Source organism: Penicillium subrubescens (genome assembly GCF_028828155.1).
Source record: "Penicillium subrubescens strain IBT 31985 chromosome Unknown utg000002l_segment0_segment0, whole genome shotgun sequence".
Taxonomy (NCBI): Eukaryota; Fungi; Ascomycota; class Eurotiomycetes; order Eurotiales; family Aspergillaceae; genus Penicillium; species Penicillium subrubescens.
In genome coordinates, this window is record NW_026643152.1 from 5,640,533 (window position 1) to 5,654,097 (window position 13,565).

A 13,565-nucleotide genomic window follows, 5' to 3' on the forward strand; every position below is an offset into this window, starting at 1 on the left:
TGGAGGTGTGGAAAAGGGTGAGGCAACTGGCAGCAACTGATAAAGGGAAGGATATGGTGTGTGCTCCCGCATCGCGAAATCTTTCCCTTGATAAAACGCAGAAAAGCACATTTTGGGGAGGGCTTCACCCCTCTAGGTGAAGAATATAGGTGGGTGAACTGCCCCTGAAGCCGCCTGAAGCCCGAGTGCGTAAAGCGGCGAGCCGCCCACAATCGAACGGTGGGCGCTAGGTGAGCATCGCCATAGTCTGGCTGTTGTATGTTTTTGTTTGAATGTTTTTTGTGACTCGTTGAGACGAGTGCCTTTGCCACTTTCCCATTCAGACCCCCAGGCCCTCTATTCGCCACCCGAACGCCCTGAACATCCCTGAAGCGCTAGCCCGACAACTCCCAATTGCGAGATGCCAGTAGTCGCCTTGGCTCGAAGCAGAGAATTCTGCGGAATGACTGGAGCAACCGAGGAAGTGGCGATTGGGCATGTCCCTGACTTCTGCCAACAAGCTGTGGAGTCCTCTATCCCCGCAACGCGAGCGACCCCCTTTCCGCGTGTCTGCTTGCAACCATGCGTCTTCTAATAGCCAAGCAATAGTCGATGCTCTTTCTAAAGCTGGCCACAAGGCCGAAGGAACTGGAAAAATTGATGACCATGCTTTACTATTCAAACCAGAGGTGTGTTGGCTCTGTAGCATCGCAACATAAGCTAATATCATTTAGTTTATATGTTCTCTTCGGGAAGTAGGTGTGGGCATATATCCCTGAGAAAACCAGACGCATCATCGGCCGACGGTCATAGAAGTCTAGCCACAAACGCTGCAGAGCTGTACACCCAGAACAAAATACGTGACAGATAACCCTCTCGCAGACACTCCTTTTATTTTAGCTTGTTTAGCATAGGAAGCTGGTCAATCGCTGCCGCTGAACATATCGCAAAGCTCCCTGCTCTCAGCTTAATGTGCTAATCTCAACCATCGCGGTGTTCATAGTTGTTTCCGTATATGTTTTCTGATAGTGCTTTTCCTCTCGGGATTCGTAGAATATTACTATAATAGGCTTTTCCTTTTCGGTTGCCTTGAGAAGATAGGGAATAGGAAAGATGACCGTATATGCTAGCAACATCAGATGCTCGAGACCCCCCTCCCGTGAACTCGCTCAATTCGGCAAATTACTCTTCGCAACAGAGGCCGGAACCCAAGAGGCAAGATTTCTCGTTAATTTGGTCAACGGCCGGTCCTCCGATACAGATTGACCAAGCCATCTCCTAAGATGTTCCTGCGCAGAGTGGCAGTTATCATTGCGCGGATCATAAATGACCCCTTGAGTATAGCTGGCAGAACAACACGGGACCAATGGGTTGGAGCTCTACCTACAATCACCTAGCAATTGGCTTCCAGGATAGGAATGGGAGACTGATGTCACTTGAGAGAAAGACAGAACAAAATCTCCTTGTCCATTGGAGCCTATCAGAAATTGTCGCACCATCTATCACGGAGGGGTTTCCCTTCAAACCGTGGACACGGAGCAGCTGCCTATTCTCGCTTCGCCCAATCTCTCCGCCACAGATCGAGTACGCACTCTTGCCTGATTCATCCAGTCGATTATTGTATCATGCCTGTGACAAATATGGACGTTTAGTTGGGCACTCGAACCCAGTATGCACCATCTGGGAAAATTCTCAGTATGCCTATACAGACCGAGCCTTGATATATATGTCATCGAACGGGCAGCTTGAGTGCACTTTACTACATGAAGATCCTCATATTTACAAGACACGAGCGATTTTCCAGCCGCGCTGCCGGAAACGATGCCAATCCCAACTAAGACGGACACTGGAAGGAGAAAGAGATAGATAGTGGGAGCCTCTCTAAGTATCTTGGGCTGTGGACTTGAATCCTGTTACTGGCATAAATTGTTGAACGATTGCCGGCTTATATTAGCTCTATAAGCTTAAGTTCGGCTTCACTCAATGTTAGACCGACGTAAAACCCTAATTAGTGCGACTTAAATTAGCATATAAATACTTTCTCCCAAATTGATTTTATCCAAAAGGCACCGTATCCAGCCTTGCCGATATTCTGCCAATCTTAGGCTAACTGCGTGCGGTTCCGTGGCCATATGTAGATGCCAAGGGACAGAGCGGTTCAGGAGCACCCCAAAAATGGCATGAAACAATTATTCTGAAATTATAGTGGCGGAAAAGAGCATTCTCGTGAATCATTTCTAAACATGAAGGATGAAGCCTTCCTTGAGATTTGTTATGCAGACTCACGTTTTTATGATTTTTTTCAAAAATTCGGTACTCTTTTCACCGATATGGGCAAACATCAGTAGAGTGCGATCGTACAAGTGGACGAAACATCTGATCCGCGACAAACTTCAAAATTCATATCAGTCACGAGTTCGTGGATAAGCTGAGTGGTGCGTGCATCAACGGTCATGAAAGAAAAAGATTTATTTATAAAATTAGAAACATTAGACTCTGCGGACCTTTCGAACGAGGGGAAGCTTAAGCATATCTAATCAAACCCTGTGATTGGTCTATACAGTAGATTCAGACTTTTCAACTATGTACAACTGTAGGACGGGTGGGTCGAACACATAAGCCGAAGTAGGAAAGCCAGGGGGCAATCTTCACTGAGAATCAGCCATTCGGGTATACGATTAGTGACACTCTTAATTAGTAGCATTGGTAGTGGGAACTAGAAATCATGAATTACAGCACATAATAACATCTGCACTGAGAGGTGCACAGCCCTCGTCGGCAAAACACGAACAATAATCTGGGTTTGCTTGAGCCTCATACAAAGTGGGGCCAAGGCTGTGAACAGAAACAGGTACGGCAGGAAATAGGGATCACTCGGCCAAGTCTACGGAGTATACGGAGTATTTTTTTTGCTATTGCATTCACCGCTTCTCTTGCCGCCCGGTCGGGCGGGCCCAGTATACTCCGTCTCCTAATTCGCACCCACTAAATACCAGTATAACTTACTGTAGGATTAATATAGACAGAAATGGCTAACTGAAACCCCTTCTTAAACCTCATTTATAACTTTGAGATGGGTCAAAGTAGCTTTTGTAGGTTAAAATGTTGTAATCACTAGGGCCTGGCCGCCCTGGGCGGTCGGGCTAGACTAAGGAGGAACTACCCGTGGCATTACTAACTACCCAGAACTTAGGGCAAGCGCAGTTTTAATATGGCAGGAAGCAATGGACGGGGATCTGGGCATTTGAGAAAATCTCCCTGCCCCCAGAGTAGAGTACTTCTTCAACCTTCATACATCAATTCGCAAACAACATGGCTCCTACGAACATGTCTGAATTGCTCGCAAACCTTTCCTGCGCGGCCTCCGCGGCCTCCGCAGCCCCCGCAGCCTCCAATGCCTCCTCCTTCTCGTCTTGCGGCCCTGTTCCCCTCGCCTCCGTCGCCAGTCTGGTGGTCGGCTTGAGCGAGAATTCCGTCTCTTAATGTGTGAAGCAGTAGCAGGAAACTTGGATGAGATTTGAAGCTATGAGGAATCTAAGTTTGGATGAGCCCTGGGGCTCCTAAAGTAGTGTGGGGCCGGGGCTCCACCCTAATCTACGAAGACCGTCAATAGACTGTATTGGCTTGGTGTTTCGGCGTGCCTCGGATACCTCCTTGTATACCTGGCTCCCATCATGTAAGTCACTTGGGACGTGTTATGGTGCCGGTGTAAACCCAGTACGACTTTGGGACACTCTATGGTGCCAGGGATACCGTATCCTACTGGCATGTAGAGACTTTGACATTGCAGTACTGACATGGAATCAATTTACAGAACCAACTACCGCCTCAAGGCGAAGGAGATGGAGTTGGGTGCCTTTCTCGCCGCTGCCCAGTCCGATAAGCAGACCCTGAGACTGTCTTACCTCCTCGGGCAGACAAGTAAGTTACACTCTCTGGGGGTATGGGGCTTGTGGATTTGCAGGTCCTGTACTGACCAGACGATGTATGTAGACGACAAACCCTTGCTGCTTGTGTACAAGAATCGCAACTACGGTGATACCATGCAAGAGGTCACCGTGGGCGGGAAGATCCTTTTGGTCGCGTTCCCCCTGGGCGGAAAAAAGCCTCCCTCGCCGAACGTAAAAAAGGAGGGTCCCCAGGGTCAGTAAAAGGGTTTCCCTCTGTGCAGTGTTTGGTGTGTTCTCCTGTGAGGTCCCTTGTGGGGTTTTTGTGTTTTCTTCAGGATGGGACTTTGGATGGTCCGCCCATTGTTTACTCTGGATAATTGATGTCCGTATAATTATGAGCCAACTCAATATCTGAATCAGTAGTATCAGTAACTCATCTGCTACCTATTCCTCTCTCAATTCTAGTGTTTCAGCTACCTCAGATCCTTGGAATTCCAACATTCACGCAGCGCAGCCAAATCCACCAAGATTCTGACTTTAATATAGAGTAGTACGCTGGAGCAGGACCCAAGAGATAAGCCTCTGCCAGCTCAACAAAAAGGGCGAATTCTGATTGATGACTCGATCCCTTTGACCTCGAGGGTTTGCAGGGTTTGTCGTCTTCTTTGGCCCTGCATGAAGCAGGCCGGGGTTTTCCTGTCAGGACCAGGCCTTGTTCCTTTCCTTTGTGCTTCAGGGCCTTATAGACCCTGTTCTGTTCCCTTCTGCTTTTTCTTCTTCCTTTTTTTCCTAGTCGTCTTCGTCTTCATGCTCTAGATAGACCAATTTGACTCAGTCTCCCTCTCTCTCTCCGCTTCCTGTGCCAGCAGTGCCGTGGGCGCTGTCACTGATTTTGAAGGTTATCACGATACCGGCAACCTGAAGCATAAACCTGAAAGTATGCAATTAAATACCTTTGTTTTCGTATCAATGCATGGCTTTCCAGCACTTCTCATTCCATCTAAACCAGAGAGGAAAATAACTTTTCGCGATCCCCTCTTCCTCCGAACTTCACAGCGCTGAATATCACTGGCTTGATTGGATTACTGAACTACACATTATGATCTCAGGAAGCTCTCCAATTGTATAATACTATGAAGTGTCCCACCACGAGCTACTCTATGGCGGCTCTTGAATAGACGGACCTAAGCCAAACTAAGCCAAATCAAGCCAAACTCTAGCACAGAGTAATAAACGAGGTTGCGGACTCTCATTTGTGGCGGCGGGTTAGAGACGTGAGCAACAAATCTAAGAGTCATTCTTCAGTCATAGCCCATATCTTATATTCCTTAATTTTTTTTCCTCCCTTTCATTCTCACGAATCCTCTTTCTTATCATATTATCGAACCAGCGCCTCCGTGGATAATTTTACAAATGTCTTCGAAATTTCCAACCAACAAAAAGCTCGAAAATCCCGGTCACGTATTCTCAGCAGTCGCCCACCGTGGATACAGGTACTGCATTCAATATGGTCCTGATCTCATATGTCGTCGTGATGTATTTGTCAAACTTATCTGCATCGAGCACAGTCTCCGAGCTACAGTCCAACGGGTGGATATGGTAAAAAATAAAGTCAAAGCTCTTGAAAAAGCTGCAAGCATTGAGAACAACAACACCCAGCTTAATGACTGGAAGGTTGAGCTGGAGCAGCTTCAGCGAGAGTGCTGGAAACAAGATTTGAAGCTCTACGAACACGAGAAGCTGATCCCTGAGTGGCCCCTGAAGCAGAATTACGATCTGCTAAGAGAGAACGGAGCATGGTACATGATAAAGGAGCTTATCAAAGACTGTTCGGACCAAGGGGGTTGTTGTAGTCGAAGTTGCGGATGTTGTGGTCAGCGTCACTTGAATTCTCAGCGGAAGAAGGGCATCGGGCACTGTACGATAGAGTGCATTTGCTGTTCCACCTACCGAGACGTTGAACTTACGGCGAGTGACAAGACAGAACTTGCATGGAAGCTTCATAGTAGCCTTGAAGATAATAATCCGTCCTTTCTGTTGAGAATGGCAGAGGCTTATTTCTTGGGTCCTGGTTTGGTGGTTTCTGATCCTGCGGACTCTTCCACATCGAAGTCGGAATCTTGGTGGACTTGGCTGTGTGCATTTATTGCTTAGTTTTTCGGAGATTTAGGTAGCTAAACACAAGAATTGAGAATGGCATAGCAGGCAGCAATTCCCTGTTGTAAAAGGTGTTTATGTGCCCGGTCACCGGTGCCCTTGTTAACCTTGTTATGCCAAAATCGAAATTCTGCCGGTTTATAAAAATTTTCAAATCTGCTGATTAATAAACTTGGCCGAGTGATCCCTATTTCCCGCCGTAAACAGGGATATCTCACATTTAAATTTAACTTGCAGTTTTTATAATTATATATAATTATATTATTATATTAAGATATACTAACATATACCCGGACAAGTAAAAAAAAAAAAAGTGAGACACATTAGTTACATCGTGCGAATTGGACAGCGACCATTAGTTCTTGCCCATGTTCTCGTGAGTCATTGCAACTGCTTGAGGGGGCGGGATGTGTGCGGGTGCTGTGACCACAGGGTTCTGCGGCGAAAATATCTGCACTTGACCATCGTGCGGCCGAATGGCTACTTTTTGCCCACAGTTTGTACAGAAGTGGTGGCTATCGTGGCACATTTCCATGCAGTAAGGGAGGAAAGCACAGATGATGCCGCCGAAGAGACAACAGCCAACCGCGGCCATCCTGGGGGATATTGGTTAGTATTGAGGAACTCAACAAGATAGGGACTAGTCTCCATAGACTTGAACTTACCCGGTGGCACTGGTGCTTTCCTTCTGAACTCTTGTCATGACCTGGTGGTGGCAAAAGGGGCAGTTGACTAGGCGTGGCTCTTCGCCAAGCTGGTTCAGGTCGACTGTTCTCTGGGCAATTAGGCCTTGGCCCGGCTGGGGAGCCGGGGTCTGTGTGGCACCTTGCCATGCAGTCTTTTCAAGCGGAGCGGAGGTCATCGTGGAAGTGGCTCCTGGTGCTGGTGTGACTTCTTTGTCGTGTCTGAAAAAAGATGTTAGCAGGGATCATCGATATCGAGCTTCGAGGCATACTCTTCGTAGCGTGGAGGCTGGACTTCGGTGGTGATCTCGGGTACTGATTCACCTGCTGGAGGGGCGGTGCCAGTGCTGGTGATGTTGTTGTTCGCAGGTGTCGCAGTGCTGGCGTTGTGAGGTGTTTCTGTAGCAGCAGCAGGCGCGCTGGCCACGGTAGAGTCTTTGTTGTGCTCCATGATATCGACGCGTAAATGACTCGATAGACACGAAAATGAATCAGAGGGAAGAAAACAAGTTGACGAGGGGGAGGCTCTCTTCTTAATGTCAACCGAAATGCATGACAATCAAAGGAATTAACATTCGGCCCCAAAACCAGGCCCAATCTGGCAGTTAGCTCCGTCGATCAAGTCAAAAACACGGGCGCATGGCCCCCTACAGGCTTCGGGATCTGCCAAGTGAGCCTCGCATTCAATGTTGGCAAATAAGCGAAGAGACAACACGAGGTTTTCAAATGACAATGAGGTTCACTTAGGGGGCTGAGCCGCACGCTATCTGATCAAAGTTCACAAGGGGTTTGGTCTGCATTGGCGCTGCATTATTGTCTCTTTGAGCCAATTCACCCTGTGAGATTGACCTTTGAGCACACGTACAATGCTTGGAGCCTCGTATGCCGCCCCGGAATTCTACCCACGCGGATTGGAATACGAGAGACATGGGTTTGCAAAGCAGAATACTCCGTAGAGAGAACTGCGACGGCCCATCTACCGGATAGGTGTCTATAACGTTGTCATACCTAAGCACGGCTCTGCGCATACGTGTTCAAGGAACCCGTCTAAATATATCTTTCATGCTCGGTTGGCCATAGGGTTCCCTTCCCATCAATAAGTTGATAAAAAATTTTTCAGTATTTTGTGAATAGCTCGGGGACAACTATTGAACCTTAGTAGGTCATAAATGGAAAAATAACTCAATACGAAAGGAACAGGCAAAAGCCATATGGATGATGGTGAGAATCTTTCCGGGTTGTGAGAGTTCGGAGAAAAAAGATAGCAAACCCTGGTTTCGATCCAGGTACCTTCGGGTTATGAGCCCGACGCGCTTCCTATGCGCCAGCTTGCTAGGCGATGGGAAACAAGAACCAAATTATGTTACAAGACCCTAAAACAGCCTAAGTCGTTTTATCGACAAGCGCATTCACAAGGACAGACGTTCTTGATAATGATTTTCAATTTTACAATCTGATACTCTATCTTTAAGAAGTCAAAACGTTCAATACTCCTATTTATCTTATTAGCGTCAAAAAAGCACAATTCAGACACTAATTGTCCTTATGAAACCAGCCGCCAACATACAGCGAGGTCCCATGTTTTGGTGCGCTCTATCCTGCCGAATACAGGACTTACCTGTTCGGGTCACCCCATGCGCTATTTGTTTTCCTAGAGAGGTTCACGTTTTGAGGGGACGTGAGATACACTTTCGATAGCGCTAGCTGGTATCTCCTCCAATACCACACTCAAAATAATAAGGGATAACATATTATTCTTGACTCGACATAGCCGAAGAACACACGATCTATATACAACAAGCAGCTTGATCGAGACAAGCACAATCCAAGAAATATAAGTATCAGAGAAGCAAAATCTATATATGTACCGCGAAGACACGCTGAAGCCCAAGTCGTTATGTCGTGAAAGCCCCAATACCCGGTCTATTGTTCTATCCCTTCCCAGTCCAGTCCCTTTCTCCTGTTGAAGAGAACGATTTCCCATCAGAGTCAAGCATCAAAGTCGAGTGATTTTTTGATAATGTGTTTGGTCAAAATTTCAGATCGCCGACTTAGGAAGATCCATTTTTTCTTGCCAGTCGCTCGGTGCGCTCATGTCGCCATCCTGCACCCCATCGCATCTCGACCGCTAGCAAAGGAACCATGAGTAGCGTGATGCCAGAGAGCAGCAAGAAAGCCCATTGAGCTGTGAGGGCATCGATGATTGGCTGAATAGCAGCAACACCGGCTGCACCGACTAAGCATCGCATGAGATTGTTGACTGCAGTCGCGCTGGCACTCGCTCCGGGGTAGAGGTCGATGACAAGGGCGCTGTTGATGGTGAAAATTGCAGTGGCACAATAAGCAAGGATATATTGGAGAATGACTGGAACCGCGAGGTTGGTTTGAAGTGAGACGCCATACACGGCTGTGCACACGATGAAGAGGGCTGTGATCCACCAAGTGTTGCGCATGCGGGCGTACTCGATTGGGAAGTCCGGATGTGTCTTGGTTGTGATGCGGGTGTCGAGGGGGAGGTTGTGTTTGACGCAGTATTCGCGCTCGGTTCTCTTGTGGTTGAAATCCATTAGGTAGCCGATAGTGTACGATCCAGACATGCAACCAAAGCCTGTGATAGGTTGTTAGACAAGCTTTGTAGTGACATGTAATGAGGTTACTTACCATTGCCCAAGAAGGTCAAACCAACCTCCAATGTGTTCAGACCGTAAGTGGATTCGAATAAATCCGATGTCGACGAGGTCACCATTGACCAGACTGTGTAGACGATCGCACCGAAGAACAAAGTGATAAAGACGTCCTTCTCGCCCAAGAAGCCGAGGGGGGCTACCACCGTCTTGATAGTAATCTTTTTCTTTTCTGCAGATGGCACTGCACCTTCCTTGGCATGCTCCTGACCAGTGATACAATAAATCCAAGGTTTGTAGATGCCGTGAAGAGGGACGGTGCCATTACCGGCGACGGTACGGAGGGTCTCGGGGAGGAAGAAGAGAATGGACAATAGACTGAATCCGGAGAGAATAGCAAGGAACCAAAAGATGGACCTGTAGCCCAAATACTGAGATAGAATGCCTCCGAATACCGGACCAATTCCTTGACCAAGCATACGGACTTGGGATACGTCAGCGCCGGAGAAAAAAGTTGTAAGGTCTGGGTTGTATCCATTCTTGACTTACCACCGCCGAAGACTCCAACCAAGCTTCCTCTCTCAGCTGATGTGGTGATGTCTCCAATAACACCCGCACCTACAATAATTAGCCAAGATATGTGAAAGGCAGGATGGAGAAATATTACCAATTGAGATTGTTGCCGCACTACCGGCAGCTTGTAGAGCCCGAAAAGCCATAAGCTCCCTATAATTGTTTGAGACACCAAGCGCAATATTGGCGATGATGTAGACAGCAAAAGTTCCGATAAAGATCGCGCGGCGACCAATGACGTCGGAGAATGAGCCCCAGAAGCTAGGGGCGAGTCCTTGTACAATCATATACACGGTGACCGTCAAAGTCGTAAGTGACATGGAGACGTCTAGCTCCTATTGAGTAAGAAAGGATTGTATCAGTTTCATGAAAACATCATTTTCAGAGGAATGGACTAGGTAATCACCTTTGATATAAGCCCCAAGGCGGGGAAGTAAATATTAGAAGATAGAGGGGAGAAGATGGCAGCGAGAGAAACAATGTAGACCATCTGTATTTTGCGGGACCGAGAGAACACATGGTATGGTGGTGGTTTGGGAATTTGGCTCTCAAGGTTGATAGAGTCTGAAGATGGTGTGGCAAGGTGCTTCTCATCCTGAGCCGAAAGACTAGGGCTAGAGGCAACAGAGGATTCTGTGACCTGGAGCTCTTTCAGAGTACCCGAGAATTTGGTGGATGACATCTTGGAAAAAGGATTGGGAAGAAACAAGTCTAATGCAGCATAACTCGGACAAATAATTATAAATATAAACAGAAAGTCGTACAGTTTTTGCTCCGTTGGCCTGAATAATTTCCACGGCTCGTGTCTCAAGATTGGAATGACATGGGCCCTTTTGTATTCACGTCAGCCCTGACTCCCCCTAGTAGCAGATGCCCGAAAATATCAAACAAGTCTATGCATCTAAGAAGAGTTAAGGCCATGTGCTCCACTGTGGATTTTGCCCAGGAGACAGCCCTCCTCATCCCCTTAGCACGTTGAAGGTGGCAAGGATCGGACGAAGACGGTAAGCCGGACGCTGCTCAGTCTATGACAGATAGACGCTGATCAGCGGGTTCAGATTCTAGACTAAATGCGTCACTTTCCTACTATGTCCGTATTTTGTACAAAGGACCTTGGTCAATTGAAACTAGTTGCTTCAAACGTAGCACACCCCAACTAGCATATTCCCTTCATAATCCCATTTGCGAAACCAAGTAGCAAGATGTCACAGTGTGTCTCAAGCACGGTCTTTGAAAAACGCCATCATCTTGACTCAAGCTTCGTGGCTGAATACCATTACCCGCCGTAAATTCTTTCTAGGGTCATCGCACGCGTGTCCTACGTATCGAATATGAGAAGATCTGCAAAGCATGTGCGCCACACACCTCAGAATCATTGATTGAATCTGTTACGAAATAATTATATTCTCCGACATCGAACGACCTCGAACACCCTAATCTCGCCGTCTTTTTACTCTTTTCATCCCGGTGTTGTGGAATCTGCATGATAAGACCCAGGCCGGGACCGAAAGCCAATCGTGAGAGGTTATCCCGGGCTTGGCAAGACCAGCATATTGCACATGGTGGAAGAAACTGCATCGGATAGGACTGTTCCTTTCCACTGTGAAGATCTGACGCCGTCAAGCAAATGCCAAGAATGCCCACTCAGGCTTCATTCATGATTCAACGGGAGACCATGTTTCAGGGGAAATAAAGAAAAGGAAAAAGGTTCCATTTCATACGCTAGCGAATCATTACATAGCTTACGTAGATAACCTCCGTTTACGGGTTTATTTGTTGTTATTGTTATAGAAGAGGATCTATACGGAGTACAGGGGATAGGTTGCTGCCCTTGCTGCTTGGGCACTGATCACCATCAAATCGGGTCCAAGAAAAGGCCGCAAGGATCTAGGGTCCTGAAAATAGTCCAATGACGATGTCCCCATGGCCAGATAAGCGTGCGAGGCTGTATCCGCCCGCTAACGCGGCCACTGCATCTGCAATTCATTAAATCCAGACATCGTTGGTGGAGTGCCAAGGGTCAGGAATGTGCCTTTCGACCTTTGACTAGGTTCGCGCTAGCCGGCTATGATCGACAATCGAACGGTCCTATGGCGCCAGTGGACAATGGTGCCAATCCTCCCCCGTCGATCAGCCCCACTGACTTCATCTTTCGTCTTGCCCCTTGGCACTACTGCACCGAATAGGGGACAGGGGGGTGTTGTACAAATACAAGTCCCGATTGTGCTCATATCTTTCGCTGATTGCTGCATGATGTTCCAAAGTCTATCAGGCGAACCCTTCCTCCCCCAAAACATTATTGGCCCTCACCAAGGTTCATGGAACGATGTACGAAGTTGCTCGAAAATCCCAGCGGAGTAGCCAAGAGCTGTTCCTTGTCTGCCGGACGATCTTCCCGGGAAACCTCGGCGGATGTTTATGTGATTTGTTTATGCCACTAATTTTTTCGGAGGTTTTCTGCTGCCTTACCTTGGGCTGGCGTTGCTAACGTTGACAGCATATTCCATAAGGCTGGTAGGGCCTTCGTCTTGGCTGATAAGCCAGCTACATACCTATGCAGCCAATTTTAGGCATCCGATTTTTCAGTCCGAGCCAAGACTTCCCCGATACTTTCGCCTAGCCTGTTCTCCGCCGGTCCCCGGTCTTCATTGTCACAACTATCCGCGAGGAGATCCCGACTCGGGTAGCCGACTGCAACCCCTCATGCATGGTGAATGATGCGAGCGACACACCATTGGCCTATTCATATCTTCAGCTTGAAGAGTACCCGATATCTCCGCTTGGGATCACCGTCCAGCATGGACCTCTCGGAATCATTGTTGCTTCAAGTAGGGTTACACTGCGACCGTGAAGAGAGGGGAGCGATTAGAGATCCTGTTCGGCCGGCTGATTGACAAAATGGTCATGATGATAAATTGCCGAACCAGGTGGTATTGACTTCATCAGAAGCTAGAAGAGGTAAAGGACCCGTGCTGGGTTCTCGAATAGTCTCCACCCACTGCTCCGCTCTCCGAGATCTACGGTGGCGATCCTGGCATAAAAATGGCTAGTCACCCTCTCATAAATGGTCTCCAGCCCACGTTGTCGGTATAGCTTCATCAATTGAATCAGATGGCACGGGAATGGCTTCACATCCTGTTTCGAATTCCGCAGAAGTTCTCTCGTACTGAACTTGCCCTTCTTGTCCTATCTATTGAAAATTGAATCACTTCCTTGTCTTTGGCACTCTTCAAGCTCGGGATCGAACCCGGGCGCAAGGCTCGGCTGCAGAAATGCAATTCGTCATCAAGAGCTAAAAAATGTCCTGCATGCTGGCTAGACACTAGTGCTGAGTACACAGTTACAGGGTAGTGAGTCGATTGCCGCCCACGGGCTGTGTAGCACGGTACTGGTAGGACCTCCCACGAGAACATCCTTGGCATGATAGGCTTTCCTCGGAAAGAAATATCCTGGACATTGAAGCTAAAGGTACTCCGTACTGAATGACGGATGGCTGGTAGTGAAAGTAAAAGACAGCATGTTTGACAGGTTTCTATACTCCCCCCCAGTGGGGGGTATCTACCAAATAGTTCAGAATCTAGACCAAGGGCCTTGGATGCTCTTCCAATCAATTATGACCTATCATCTCATTAATGGGTTTTCATAGAATCTCCAAATAG

General features: G+C 47.7%; 3 protein-coding genes across 3 annotated transcripts; 1 reads left to right on the forward strand and 2 right to left on the reverse strand.

Moving 5' to 3' along the window:
* Positions 1 to 3,776: 3,776 nt before the first annotated feature.
* N7473_003362 (uncharacterized protein) lies at positions 3,777 to 4,130 on the forward strand (the record flags this gene model as incomplete). Its single annotated transcript, XM_057149302.1, has 2 exons — positions 3,777 to 3,900; positions 3,973 to 4,130. The coding sequence occupies 2 exons, from the start codon at positions 3,777 to 3,779 to the stop codon at positions 4,128 to 4,130; spliced, it is 282 nt and encodes a 93-aa protein (XP_057012956.1).
* A 2,175-nt stretch (positions 4,131 to 6,305) lies between these two features.
* Positions 6,306 to 7,286, reverse strand: N7473_003363 (LITAF-like zinc ribbon domain-containing protein). The gene is made up of 3 exons (XM_057149303.1): positions 6,982 to 7,286; positions 6,692 to 6,931; positions 6,306 to 6,622 (listed from the first exon to the last, which is right to left on the reverse strand). Exons 1-3 carry the CDS (start codon positions 7,158 to 7,160, stop codon positions 6,382 to 6,384), a joined length of 660 nt encoding a protein of 219 aa, XP_057012957.1. The 5' UTR covers positions 7,161 to 7,286; the 3' UTR covers positions 6,306 to 6,381.
* A 1,157-nt stretch (positions 7,287 to 8,443) lies between these two features.
* On the reverse strand, positions 8,444 to 10,719 carry N7473_003364 (uncharacterized protein). The gene is made up of 5 exons (XM_057149304.1): positions 10,313 to 10,719; positions 10,001 to 10,241; positions 9,883 to 9,951; positions 9,371 to 9,817; positions 8,444 to 9,317 (listed from the first exon to the last, which is right to left on the reverse strand). Exons 1-5 carry the CDS (start codon positions 10,586 to 10,588, stop codon positions 8,761 to 8,763), a joined length of 1,590 nt encoding a protein of 529 aa, XP_057012958.1. The 5' UTR covers positions 10,589 to 10,719; the 3' UTR covers positions 8,444 to 8,760.
* Between the last annotated feature and the right edge of the window lie 2,846 nt (positions 10,720 to 13,565).

Excerpts from the sequence above, each read along its gene's own strand:
- N7473_003363 (XM_057149303.1), bottom strand. The coding sequence starts at position 7,160 with ATGGAGCACAACAAAGACTCTACCGTGGCCAGCGCGCCTGCTGCTGCT. Across the intron at positions 6,932-6,981 it reads CAGCCTCCACGCTACGAAGA|ACACGACAAAGAAGTCACAC; the intron begins GTATGCCTCGAA and ends ATCTTTTTTCAG. Across the intron at positions 6,623-6,691 it reads GAAAGCACCAGTGCCACCGG|GATGGCCGCGGTTGGCTGTT; the intron begins GTAAGTTCAAGT and ends AATATCCCCCAG.
- N7473_003364 (XM_057149304.1), bottom strand. The coding sequence starts at position 10,588 with ATGTCATCCACCAAATTCTCGGGTACTCTGAAAGAGCTCCAGGTCACA. Across the intron at positions 10,242-10,312 it reads CCTTGGGGCTTATATCAAAG|GAGCTAGACGTCTCCATGTC; the intron begins GTGATTACCTAG and ends CTTACTCAATAG. Across the intron at positions 9,318-9,370 it reads TTTGACCTTCTTGGGCAATG|GCTTTGGTTGCATGTCTGGA; the intron begins GTAAGTAACCTC and ends AACCTATCACAG.